At 34.1% G+C, this 13718-nt stretch overlaps 1 protein-coding gene across 5 annotated transcripts in view; it reads right to left on the minus strand.

The window, feature by feature from the left end:
- Nucleotides 1-13718, minus strand: part of ANK3 (ankyrin 3) — a 1320989-nt gene that overhangs the window by 84773 nt on the left and 1222498 nt on the right. For all 5 annotated transcript variants that reach the window (XM_053692249.1, XM_053692250.1, XM_053692246.1 and 2 more), the window contains one exon: nt 8289-8411. In XM_053692249.1, the coding sequence (XP_053548224.1) occupies nt 8289-8411 (123 nt within the window). The remainder of the gene's footprint in view (nt 1-8288; nt 8412-13718) is intronic.

Raw genomic sequence — 13718 nt, forward strand, 5'->3', positions numbered from 1 at the left:
ATATAATTTTTTACAGTTATCAAAAAAGTCCCTATTTTGTTTTTCATCTACTCTTGTATAAAATAACAAAATACATAATTTATATTACCTCATCATCTTGATCTGACTCTGTTTCCTTTTGGGTCCAAGATGCATTGCAGAGGTAAAGTATTTTATAGTGGGCAGCAGGGAAAAGAATATTAGGAGATGAAAAGGAAGATGCAGATAGCACAGAAAAAGCACAGAAAAAAACACAGACACAGGAAGGTAAATACATACAAACAACAAAAAATAAAGTAGAAAGTATATATTAGCACAGAAGCTTTGCAAAGTATACAAGCTCACACAATGAACTTTAATGAATACACTTTTAACATAATGCACACATTTGACATAACAGCAAGAACAATATTTATATACTAAAGGAATTAAACAGAGCCCCAAACACTAAGCTAGAGGGCAAGCAAGTTATGCGGGGATACATTTAAAATAAATATATAAAATAAAGATACATTTCACAATCGTATTAAATATGCAGAAATTGCCGTATTTCCATAAGTAATTAAGGCACCTATTGAAACAGACAGTTATTAGTTCTATTTAAAAATATTTTGCTGTGATAAAATTATGTAAACTATTGTAACATTTCTACAATACCTAAGCAAATTAACCTCTGTTTTTGCATGGAGTACCCCAAAAAATTTTTTATAGGAATAATTCTAACATTTCTGGATCTTTATGGAAATCCAATGTTTTATGTGTAAATTTAAACCCTTTTTTATATATAAATTCTAAATTAATTTTTAAAATTTGGGATTTATCAACATTATGGTAAACTTATCCAACAGACATTTTAAAAATGTTTTTTTTTATTTTGGGTCAATTATAATCTGTTACAATGCAATGTTGGAGAAACAGTTTTTTTGTTTTCATTGACAAAATGATCACTAGGCATGGCATGGGCAGAATTTTGTTATCGTAATAATAATTAATAATATGGCCATAGGCAGTTGCATTATGCTACTTTTGGCGATATACAAAAATAAAATAAAAAAAAATATATATATATGTATTGTATATATGATGTGAGGGAATTAGAGAGAGCACTATAGGAATCAAAAAAGTAGGTTTAAATATATGTAGTATTATATGATGGTCTTTGTACCATTAAATACAAAAATTGTAGTTTGTAGAAATCTGAAGCAATAGCCGAGATCAATGTATATACTGTATGTATATATATATATATATATATATATATATATATATATATATATATATACACACATATATATACATATACATACATACATTGTATCGTACATTAACAAATCTAAAGCTTATTTTTCCCACAGAAAACCTCTTAATTACATTGTTTCCAATGCAGCAAAGGATTCTGGGTAAGATATGAAAATGAGGTTCACAATAGCAAAGGAAGACAAACAGACCATTATAAGGGCCATTGAATAAAGTAGAAGTGCATAATAAAAATTGCATTAAAAAACAATGCATTAGCACTTACTTCATGAGTAATAGATTTTTCGAAAACATTTCAAACATTTTTCTAATTTGTCAGCCGCCTATTTCACGTGACAGCCATCATCCAATCACAGAATAATATATATATTAGACTGTGAACTCTTGCAATTGCTCAGTAGGAGTTGGTGCCCCATAAAAGTGTGCATATAAAAAGACTGTGTGCTATTTGATAATGGAAGTAAATTCAAAGGTCTCTTAAGACACATGCTGCATGATTCATCTGAATTATAGAAGTTTAATTTTGACTTTAGTGTCCCTTTAAAAGTGTAGGTCGTTCCATAAGAGAAACTGCAAAGAAATCCAAGGTGTCTGTGAATACAAGTTCCTAAACCATCAAAAGGCACTTGGAAACTAGAGGAAACTCTGACAGACAGAGCTCTAGGAGACCCAAAGCCACAGCAGAATCAGGAGACAAGTTCCCGAGAGCCAACAGCTTCAAGCACAGATTAAAAGGACACTAAACGCAATTTTTTTTCTTTAATGATTCAGATAGCGCATGCAATGTTAAGCAACTTTCTAATTTACTCCTATTATCAATTTTTCTTCGTTCTCTTGCTATCTTTATTTAAAAAGCAGGAATGTGATGTATAGGAGCCGGACCATTTTTGGTTGAGAACCTGAGTTATGCTTGCTTATTGGTGGGTAAATGTAAGCCTCCAATAAGCAAGCGCTATCCATGGTGCTGAACCTAAAATGGGGTGGCTGCTAAGATTTACATTTATGATTTTCAAATAAAGATAGCAAGAAAACGAAGAAAAATTGATAATTGGAATAAATTAGAAAGTTGCTTAAAATTTCATGCTGAATCATGAAAGAAAAAATGTGGGTTCAGTGTCCCTTTAACAGTGGTCAAAGTAAGCAAATGTACCTTTCATCTTGAAGAGCTGTAGGTTTGATAGGTAGAGTAACAGTAAAAAGCGGTTGCTAAGAAAAAAAGAGGCTTCCTTGAGCCATGAAGCACTGCTAGTGGGACTATTTAAGAGTGGAAGAAGGTCTTACAGACCAATGAATCATAATTTGAAATCTTTGGTTTATCACACAGGGTTGTTGCACAGCATCGAGTAGGTTTCCACATTGTGTGACACCAACTTTTGCTGGATCCAGAGTTGGCAACTTGCACAAAGTTAGTGGCAAAACAGTCAAAAAGACTATTTGCAGTACTGTACCATGTAACACCCTCTGGTATGTGCCTAGTTGGACAAGTGGTCATCCGACAGAAAGATAATGACCCAAACACACCTCCAGTAATGCCAGAAATATCTCACAAGTAAAGAACAATATAGCAGGCTTTAGATCATGAAATGGCCAGCATAGTCTCTAGACTCAAACCCCATTGAGCTGGTTTGGGATGAAAAATACAGAAGGATGAAAGCAAAGAAACCTGCAAGTGCAACACACTTGTGGGAACTTCTGCTACATTGTTGAGAAGAAGTTTCCAAACAATATTTAAAGGGACAGTTTACTCCAGAATTGTTGTTGTTTAAAAAGAAAGATAATCCCATTTCCCAGTTTTGCATAACCAATAAGTTTATATTAATATTTTTTTTACCTCTGCAATTATCGTGTATCTAAGCCTCTGCAAACTGCCCCCTTATTTCAGTTCTTTTGACAGACTTGCATTTTAGCCAATCAGTGCTCACTCCTAAGTAACTTCACGTGCGTGAGGTCAATGTTACCTATATGAAACACATGAACTAACGCCCTCTAGTGGTGAAAAACAGTCAAAATGCATTCCGATTAGAGGCGGCCTTCAAGGTCTAAGAAATTAGCATATGAACCTCCTAGGTTTAGCTTTCAACTAAGAATACCAAGAGAACAAAGCAAAATTGGTGATAAAACTAAATTGGAAAGTTGTTTAAAATTACATGCCCTATTTGAATCATGAAAGTTTATTTTGGACTTGACTGTCCCTTTAATTTCAATTGTAGAAAAAATGGAAGGAGTTCCTTAAACATAACAATTACAAGTTTTTTTTTAATCCCCATTGCTTATTTGTTCTATGCTTTAAATGGACACTCAAGTCAAAATTAAACTTTCATTATTCAATTTACTTCCATTAACAAATATTTACACATTTTCAGTCAACAGCTACTACTGAGCATGTGCAAGAATTCAAAGAATGTGTGTATATGCATTTGTGATTGGCTGAAGGCTATCACATGATACAGGAAGGGTGAAAATAAACATAAACTTTGAAATTTGTCATAAAAAAATCTGCTTCTAACTATGTAGCAGATGCTGCTGTTTCAGAGCAATCCTGCTGGCTCACCGGAAACATAAGCTAAGAAGCAGCGGTCATAAGACCGCTGCTCCTTAACTCGTCCGCCACCTCTGAGGATACGATCGGGATGATTGGCACCCCCTGATAGCAGCCGATTGACCTCAAAAGTGAAGGGGGCGGCATTGCCAGAAATGCTTGTAAAATGATAAATGCTCACTGAATTAGTTATTTATCCCCCCTGACTCGTAAAGTAAAATGATATTTTTCAACCCTGTATATATATATATATATATATATATATATATATATATATATATATATATATATGTGTGTGTGTGTGTGTTTGTGTGTAAATGCACAAACTATGGGAGTTTGGGATTTTTTATTTCAATCTGCAAGATCATTCAGTATTTCTTCCAAAGAAAAGAAAACTTTTTATTTACTGAAAATCCAAAAATTACAGTTGACTCGTGTTACAAAATGTGTCTTAAAGGGATGTAAAACACCTTTAAATTAACAGATTTTACTTAAAAAAGTGACAAACTATGTAGGGGTGAACACTTTTGATGAATTAACATCCTCATTAACTAATTTTATGAAAATTGCATTAAAGAAACATAAAACAGCTTGTAATTACACAATTTGCCTACAGTCTTTCAAAAAATTAACATAGTAGGTGAATATGAACATTTTTAATGCAGAAACACCTTGTCTGCTGCAACAAACTCCGCAACTCATGTGCCATATCCGGAGGAGCCTGTGGATATCTATGGGTGCTTGTGTGTGTGTGCATGTAAATATCTACTGGTGCCTATGTCTCTCTCTGCATGTGGATATTTATGGGTGCCTGTTTGTGCGCATATAAATCTCTACAGGTGCCTGTGTGTGCCTATGGGTGGCTGTATGAGAAAATGTGCTTGTGGATATATGGGTGGCTGTGTGTTTGTGTTTATATGGACATCTCTCGGTGCCTGTGTGTGTGTGCGCATGTGCCATGTCTGTAGGTGCCTCTTTGAGAGCTATATTTAAAACTAAATGGCAGTGAGACATGGAAGGTTGCACTTTAAATATTTTTTTGGGGGGGGAAAATCACATTTTAGAAGTTCTTCCAGGGTGCCAGATTCTCTAGAAACTGTCCTGCATCTAATTCACAGATTGGAAGTTCAGGATAAAGCAGGAAAAAGGGATAAGTTAACCTTACACCGTAGGACGTTCCATGCCGTCCTAACAGCGCTGGGCTTTAACACTGCTAGAGCGGAATGGAACGTCCTACCATATACTGCATCCTGCATCCATCCTGGAGGCCGTAGGCAGTCACCCATGATACAATCCCGGCCTTGAAATCATGCGATCGCATCAACGATTATGTGATTTTATTTTTACTATTAGTGTTTACATCGGAACTTTGTTCCAATGTTAACACTATTGCACCACCACAAAGGGATTAAAGAATGAAAGTATATTGCAAATACTTAATACTTTGAACAATTAAACATTTTGTACTACAATCTTACAATGTTTGATTTCCCCTTAAATCTTGTTATTCCAAGACTGGGCTTTGGTGTCAAATATTTGCTGTCTATTAAAACAAATAGCAGTGGTGCCCTTTGCTGTAAGATTGCTTTTTGCAAGTCTATCCTTTTTTATCCATTATAGTAACAGCACATTTAAAGGGACAGTCTAGTCAAAATTAAACTTTCATTATTCAGTTAGGACTAGTACTTTTAATCAACTTTCCAATTGACTTTTATCATTCTTAGTTGAAACTTAACCTAGACAGACACATATGCTAATTTATAAGCCCTTGAGGGCTGCCTATTATCACATGCTTTTTAAATTGCTTTTCAACACAAAGAGACTGAAAGTACATGTGGGCCATAGAGATAACACTGTGTTCAGGCACAGAAAGTTATTTAAGATTTAGCACAACACAATGCTAAATGCAAGACAATAGATAATAACAGTCACAGTCATGTGATCAGGGGGCTGGAAGAAGGTTCATAGATACAAGGTAATCACAGAGGTAAAAATTATATTAATATAACTGTGTTGGTTATGCAAAACTGGGGAATGGGTAATAAAGGGATTATCTATCTTTTAAAACAATAAAAATTATATTGTAGACTGTCCCTTTAACTAGACTGCCTGAGAATATCACATATGTAAACAATGGGTTCCTTACAATTCACAGGAGTCGCCCTACTATTTTTTAAAGCCAACTTTAAATTATTAAGGCCCTGTCACTAATAAGGATGGGCGAATGTTTCGCAACATTTGAAAAACGGCACAAATTTTAACACATTCGTTCATTCGAATCGAATTTCAAATGTTTACATAACATTCTAACATTCGATTTTCGAATGTTCGGTTTCGAATTTTACGATTACATTCGAAAATATTCGAATTTGAAAAATTCGAATTTAGATTGTAATAGTATTTCTAATGCTTTTTCTTTAAATGTAATATTCGAATTATGCAATATTCGAATTTGAAAAATTCGAATTTAGATTGTAATAGTATTTCTAATGCTTTTTCTTTAAATGTAATATTCGAATTATGCAATATTCGAATTTGAAAAATTCGAATTTAGATTGTAATAGTATTTCTAATGCTTTTTCTTTAAATGTAATATTCCAATTATGCAATATTCGATTCGAAAAATTCGAATTTATGTTTGTAATAGTATTTGTAATGCTTTCTTTGAATGTAATATTCGAATTATGCAATATTCTATTCTATATGGAAACATTCAAAATTATATATTTGTATCTATTATGTATCAATTTACTAAATTCCCACCCTACCACATGAACTATTGAACTTTCTGAATAGTATTTGTTAAATAGAATGTTAAATTCGAAATTTCGAATGTGGACATTCGATATAATTATAAACATTCAAATTCGAAAGTGACATTCGAAAACTGTAAATAACATTCGATTTTCGAATTTTTAAGAATATTCGTTCTTATCGACATTCGAATTTAGAAAGGTAACATTCGTTCTACATTCAAATTCGAAAATTTACACATTCGCCCATCCCTAGTCACTAACCACTTTGCTTTAATCACCTGCACAAAACATGTCCTGGTGTGGGGTGTGGAATTGTGGAGATTTGAAATAAAATGATTGGTATAGAAGTTTAGTAAATAAAAATATAAAAATAAACTATACATCTATAGTTTGTATAAAAATACAGAAGCTGATCCTATAAAATGCATCTAAACTTTAACACAAGGAAAATGGAATAATCAATTAACTAGGTGTTTCTATACTGTATTTGTATCAAATGAGAATGTTACTCCCACATTTTAAAAAGGGGTTGGAATGAATATGAAATCCAAAAAGCTAGAATTTCTTAATATCCTTTATAAGTAGGTTCTATTTTTATATTTTAAGGGGTAGTGAACCCAATTTTTTTCTTTCACTATTCAGATAGAGCATGCAATTTTAAGCAACTGTCTAATTTACTCCTATTATCAATTTTTCTTTGTTTTCTTGGTATCTTTATTTGAAAAAGCAGCAATGTAAGCTTAGGAGCCGGACCATTTTGTGGTTCAGAACCCTGGATAGTGCTTACTGATTGGTGGCTACATTTAGCCACCAATCAGCAAGTGCAACCCAGGTGCTGAACCAAAGATGGACCGGCTCCTAAGATTACATTCCTGCTTTTTCAAATAAAAAGATGCCAAGAGAATGAAGAAAAATTGATATTAGGAGTAAATTAGAAAGTTGCTTAAAGGGACTGTCTAGTCCAAAATAAACTTTCATGATTCAGATAGAGCATGTAATTTTAAACAATTTTCCAATTTACTTTTATCACCAATTTTGCTTTGTTCTCTTTGTATTTTTAGTTGAAAGCTAAACCTAGGCAGTTCATATGCTAATTTCTTAGACCTTGAAGGCCGCCTCTTTTCTGAATGCATTTGGACAGTTTTTCACCACTAGAGGGTGTTAGTTCATGTGTGGCATATAGATAACACTGTGCTCATGCACATGGAGTTACCTGGGAGCCAGCACTGATTGGCTAAAATGCAAGTCTGTCAAAAGAACTGAAATAAGGGGGCAGATCGCAGAGGCTTAGACTGAAGGTAATGACAAAGGTAAAAAGTATATTAATATAACTGTGTTGGTTATGCAAAACTAGGGAATGAGTAATAAAGGGATTATCTATCTTTTAAAACAATAAAAATTCTGGTGTAGACTGTCCCTTTAAAATTGCCTGCTCTATCTGAATCATGAAAGAAAACATTTGGGTTCAGTATCCCTTTAAGGTTCCAACACTGTAGGCAATGTGCAAGAGCCCTTCTAAGTGCATCAACTTTAATGAAAAAAGGCACCTTGTGCATCTCTGTATTTGACAATAATGCCACAGAAGTATGTGCAGTCTACAAAATTAAGGGCTACTTGGGGCTGGATATATTCAATCTTATATATATTAATATCCGCTGAAAGAAATAGCCTTGACTTCCTGCCTACACGTTACGTATATTTACCTAATATAATAACTAAATAAAATAGTAAATATTTTAGCATTTGAAACTCAATACCTTTTTCTGAGTTGGCAGAGTGATGTTTAGGTTACACACAGCCGTCTGAGGCAGACCTTTTGTAGTCTTTGGCTCTTTCAAAAAGGAGAGACGACCACATGGTTCCTGGCTGGGGTCTCTGATCTAAAAGAAAAAAAAATATTATATTCTCAAAATAAAACACAAATATATTTGGATAACAGAAATATAGCTGGGAACAAAGAAAAATTAAATATTAAGAGGACCATTTAATACAGTAAAATTGAATAATCAACATTACATAACAAAAAGACAATACAAAATCACTTAATCTGAATTTTAAATGATTGGCAGATTTTGATTTCAGGCAGTCCTCTAGAAACAAGCTAGCTGCTCAGCTGTAGTTCCATGACAAAAGCAGAAAAAAAAACTAACACCCATACTCGCATGCTAACCCGAATCGCCATAAACCCACTACTCTTATAACCCCTATACCGCCACATAGCCCACCAAAAAATACCCCCTAAACTAATAACCACAACATCACCAAAAACCCCATCTCAAAATACCCCTCTACACTATTAACCCCTAAACCACCACAAACTCCATCTCAAAATACCCCTCTACACTATTAACCCCTAAACCACCACAAACTCCATCTCAAAATACCCCTCTACACTATTAACCCATAAACCGTCACAGCCTCCATCTCTAAATACCCCTCTACACTATTAACCCATAAACCGCCACAACTCCCATCCCAAAATACCCACTAACATCTAAACCCATAACCAGCTAAACCCCATAACTTAACACCCCCAAGTAACCAAAAAATAACCCTAACATTACATGAAAATAAAAAAAATCTAACATTACCAAAAAAAATCCCTACCTAAAAAAAAGCCCTACCATTTCACAAAAAAGCTAACATTACAGAAAAAAACAAATGACCAAAAATAAAAAACAGTTATGCGTATTCTAATACTAAGCCCCACAAACAAAAAAACACCTCAAAATAAAAAAACTACACTAACACTAAACTTAACTATAGAAATAACCCTTAGAATGGCTTTTTGATGGGCATTGCACTAAAGTGATTTAGCTCTTCACACAAAAAAAAAATACCAGCCCATCCTACAGTACAAGTAACCCCCCAAAATAGGCTATCAAAAAAATCTACTCTAAAGATTGCCCTGAAAAAAGCATTTGGTTGGGCATTGCCCTTTGAAGGGTATTTAGCTGCTCAAAAAGAAAAAAAAGGTTCTGGTTACAGGTCATTTTATATCCATCTTCATGCAATTAGGACAATTGGAAAATGAAAATCACAGGTGTACTCATTTTTGTTTCAATTATCTACTTTGTGTGTTAGTAATCACAGGTGTATTGATTCCATTAAGTTTCTACTTTGGAGCCTGTATTTTCAAGTTAGTATATTTAAAGTATTTGTTTTTATTGTTTATAAGAGAAAATATTCTACTTGTCAACTTAGAAAGATTGTAATTCTTGGGAGGTGACACAATTTTGAATTATTATGGGATATTACACAGGGGTGTCTATCTAAAAACATACAATACTGATAGTAGTGAAACTATAAAAAGAGTCCTTTAAAAACAAATAGCCATAGAATCACTGCTGCTGGGCAAAAAATCGTAGTTACTACACGTCTTCACCATGGCTTCACATGGAAATGAATTGATAGAGGAATTGAAAAATCTGATTGTAAAACTTCACAAAGATGGAAAAGGATACAGGAAAATCGGCAACCAACTAAAAATCAGTTGAAACACAGTTGCAGCAGTAATCAGGAGGTATAGAACAAGCCATAGTACCAATAATAAGAGCTGCTGCTCCACTAATCAGAGTCGGAGTGGCTGTCCTAAAATGATGTCATGGACAGGCAAGTCCTTCAGACTTGGTTTAGGGATTATCAATGTAAATTGAAGCTTCTGTGACAGCACAGACAGTGCGAAGGATATTGCATAATTTGAAACTCTATGGACAGTGTACAAAAAAAAACCTTGCTTGTTCTTTGGCACAAAACGGCAACATTGAACTTTGCTAAACAGAATGAAATAAAGTCTGATGAATATTGGGAACACATTCTTTGGACAGATGAGACCAAGATAAAATTTTTTGGCTCAGATGGGGTCCAGCATGTTTGGTGTGAACTTGGCCAGGATTATTATTTTAGTGAACGCATAGTCCCAACAGTGACGCACAGAGGACATGAAAGCACATGAATGCCTGTGGATATACCAAAATACTGGCAAGATGACTCCCAGTCTCCTGAAGCTTGGCAGAAGAGCAATACTCCAGCATCATAACAATCCAAAGAACACTGCCAAAATCACGAAAAATGTTTTTAAAGAAGAAAAAAGTTAAAACTATGACCTGGTCATGTATGTCGCCTGACTTGAATCCAATAGAACACCTTTGGGGTGATTTAAAGAGAAAGGTAGAGCAATACAACCAGCAACACAACCCCTCCTGCAAAGAGCAGCTGAAAAAAAATTGTTGTGTAGAATGGCAGAACATCACTCCAGAAATTTGTGCAACACTGTTATCCTTCATGGCCAGGAGGGTTGAGTCTGTCATCAAACATAAAGGTGGACATATGACGTATGGAATATTTAATGCATACATAAAGGGCCAGATTACGAGTCTAATACCAGTCCACGCAAATGTATGCTGGTATTACGAGTAAGGTGCAATGCGAACGCGACCTCACGTTCATACTGCATGGAAGCATTGTGCTCAAGAGAGCGTGTTTTAATAGGCTCCAATGGGAGCCTTGTTATCATGTCATGAGACATGGCATAAGAACTAGCACAGCGAAGGGGGTAAGTTGTGCAGCAAATTGTAAATATATATGTATATGAATATATACATATATATTTATGTGTTAATATGTGTATATACACATATAGAACACATAAAATTATATGTATATAAGCATATACATATATATTTAAAGGGAACGCACATGCACTTTACAGTGCCATTTTTTTCTAACACCCTACACCCACCAACTTTAAACTCTCATAACTGCTTTTTGCAGTTATTTTATTAAAAAATAAAGATGCTACTATCTTTATTTTTTAATAAAAAGTATATTACACTTGATTTTGGAGGAATTTGGTGGACAATTATAAAAATAACCAGAGATCTGCTCTCTGGTTAATTTTATAAGTGCTAATTGCTACCGCGAGCTCATGGTAGCAATAACCAGTCACTTGTAATGGCTGGTTATTTATCGCGCACCAGCGCGATAAATTAGCACTCCACTTGTATTCTAGTCCAAAATGTTTATTTTTAATGGATATTGTAATAATGAGAAAAGGGATTCTGAATTGTGTGTTGTATAATGTAAACATTAATAAACAATAAATCCATAAGGCTCCCTACCTCCCCCTGGCTGTTTTGTGTATTGAGAGTGGGTGGGATTAACAAGAATCTGCAGCCAGGCAAACTCAATGTTAAACCCAATAGAAAGTAGGCACTACTCTTATTATTTGGCAAATATTCCTTTTTTTTCATATGTTAGCCATTCAGGAGTCATATACAAAATATATGATATATACCGAAGTAGATGAGGTTGAACGAAGAAAGAAGTTCCTCAAGTTCAACCTGTATAGATCCTACCTGATACAATAAGAAGCTGCCAATTGAGTTTACATTAATACAAGTAGAAAGCCTACCGATCCATCAAATCCATGAATTCTGTTTCTAAACAGAAATTTATCTAAGCTATTTATAAATTCACTACCGCTGTAGGTAATGAGTTCCACAATTTGAATTAGAGTGAAAAAAGGTTACATCACTGGAGATTACATTTACTTTCCTCTAGCCTAACTTCTTGTTACAAACAATTGCCTTGGAATAAAAAGCTCTTCTGACAACTCTCTATATGGGCCTTGAATATATTTACATATAGTATGTATGTATTGGGTACTTGTAAGGGTCTCAAGGCGCTGCTCATTTTATCAACCTCGGAAGAATGAAAGGCTGAGTGGACCTCGCCGGGGATCAAACCTGCAACCCTTGGGTTGCTACAGAGCTCAGCCACAGTGCCTTAGCATGCTGAGCTATCTGTCATCTGTCACCTCTCAGGCTCCTTTTTTCTAGAGTAAACAGACCCCATTTTAAAAAACCTCTTCATAGTCTAAATCCTCCCATTCCCCTTATTAGTTTTGTGGCCTTTCTCTGAACTTTTTCTAATTCTGCAATGTCCTTTTTTAAAAATTGGTCTGCAGTTGGGAGGTCTCCAATTTGTTTACATTGCTATGAGAAATATACTTGAGTTCCCCATCTAAAAGAAATCAAAGCTTAGCATCTGCTAATTGCTTGTGTAATAAAACAATACACAAAACATACATTATAAAATAATATATAATGGTGGCTTTGAAGTATATGTGTTTAAACATTTAGGGCCGGATTATAAGTGGAGTGCTATTTAATGCTCCCGCATTAACTGCGCTAGAAGTAAACTAACAAGATGTGCACAAAAAAACGAAGATAGAATATCGTGCATGCAATAACCTATTCCACCATAGAAGCCAATGGAATAAAAAAAAGGGAAAAAACAAACGCATAATTGTTATGTCGCTAACCCGACATAAAAATATGAATATTTCACATTCCAATGTTCTTCACATAGAATAATGTTCTATTTTTTCAATGCACTTATATATCTGTCTACATATGTATATATGTGTTTATATGTGTGTGTGTATATGTATATATATATATATATATATATATATATATATATATATATATATATATATATATATATAGATACACATACACACACAGACCCACACACACATATATATATATATATATATATATATATATATATATATATATATATATATATATACACACACATATACATCTTTAGACATGTATATGTATGTATCTCTATGTTAAAGCCCTTTGCCTGCCTTTTTTTCCCCCAACACCTGAGACCTCATATTTTTGAGTCATTATAACTTTTTTGTGCAATATTTTTTAAAATATTTTTTATTAAATGGTGTTATTATGAGTGTAACTGTACTTTGTAATGTATTTTTCATGAGTTCTGTGATACTTATTTTATTTTTGCGAAACAGTTAACCAGGGCTGTTAACCAGGGCTCTGAGGTCGCTGTAATTCTAGCATAAATCACAATTGCGCTCACACGTTCGCATTCACTTTCAACTTGTAATACAAGGGCAATTTAACTTTAAAACCCGATATTGCTCGCATGCAAACAATAGCGCTCCACTCGTAAATTTGCCCTTAATTTCATCATTTAAAGGAACACTAGAGTCAAAATTAAACTTTCATGATTCAGATAGAGCATGCAGTTTTAAACTATTCAGTTAATTTCCATGATCAAAATGAGCACACGTTCTGAGGCACCAGCTCCTACTGAGCATGTGCAAGAATTAACAGTATATACGTATATGCATTGTGTGACAGGCTGAT

This window comes from Bombina bombina, chromosome 9 (genome assembly GCF_027579735.1).
Source record: "Bombina bombina isolate aBomBom1 chromosome 9, aBomBom1.pri, whole genome shotgun sequence".
Taxonomy (NCBI): Eukaryota; Metazoa; Chordata; class Amphibia; order Anura; family Bombinatoridae; genus Bombina; species Bombina bombina.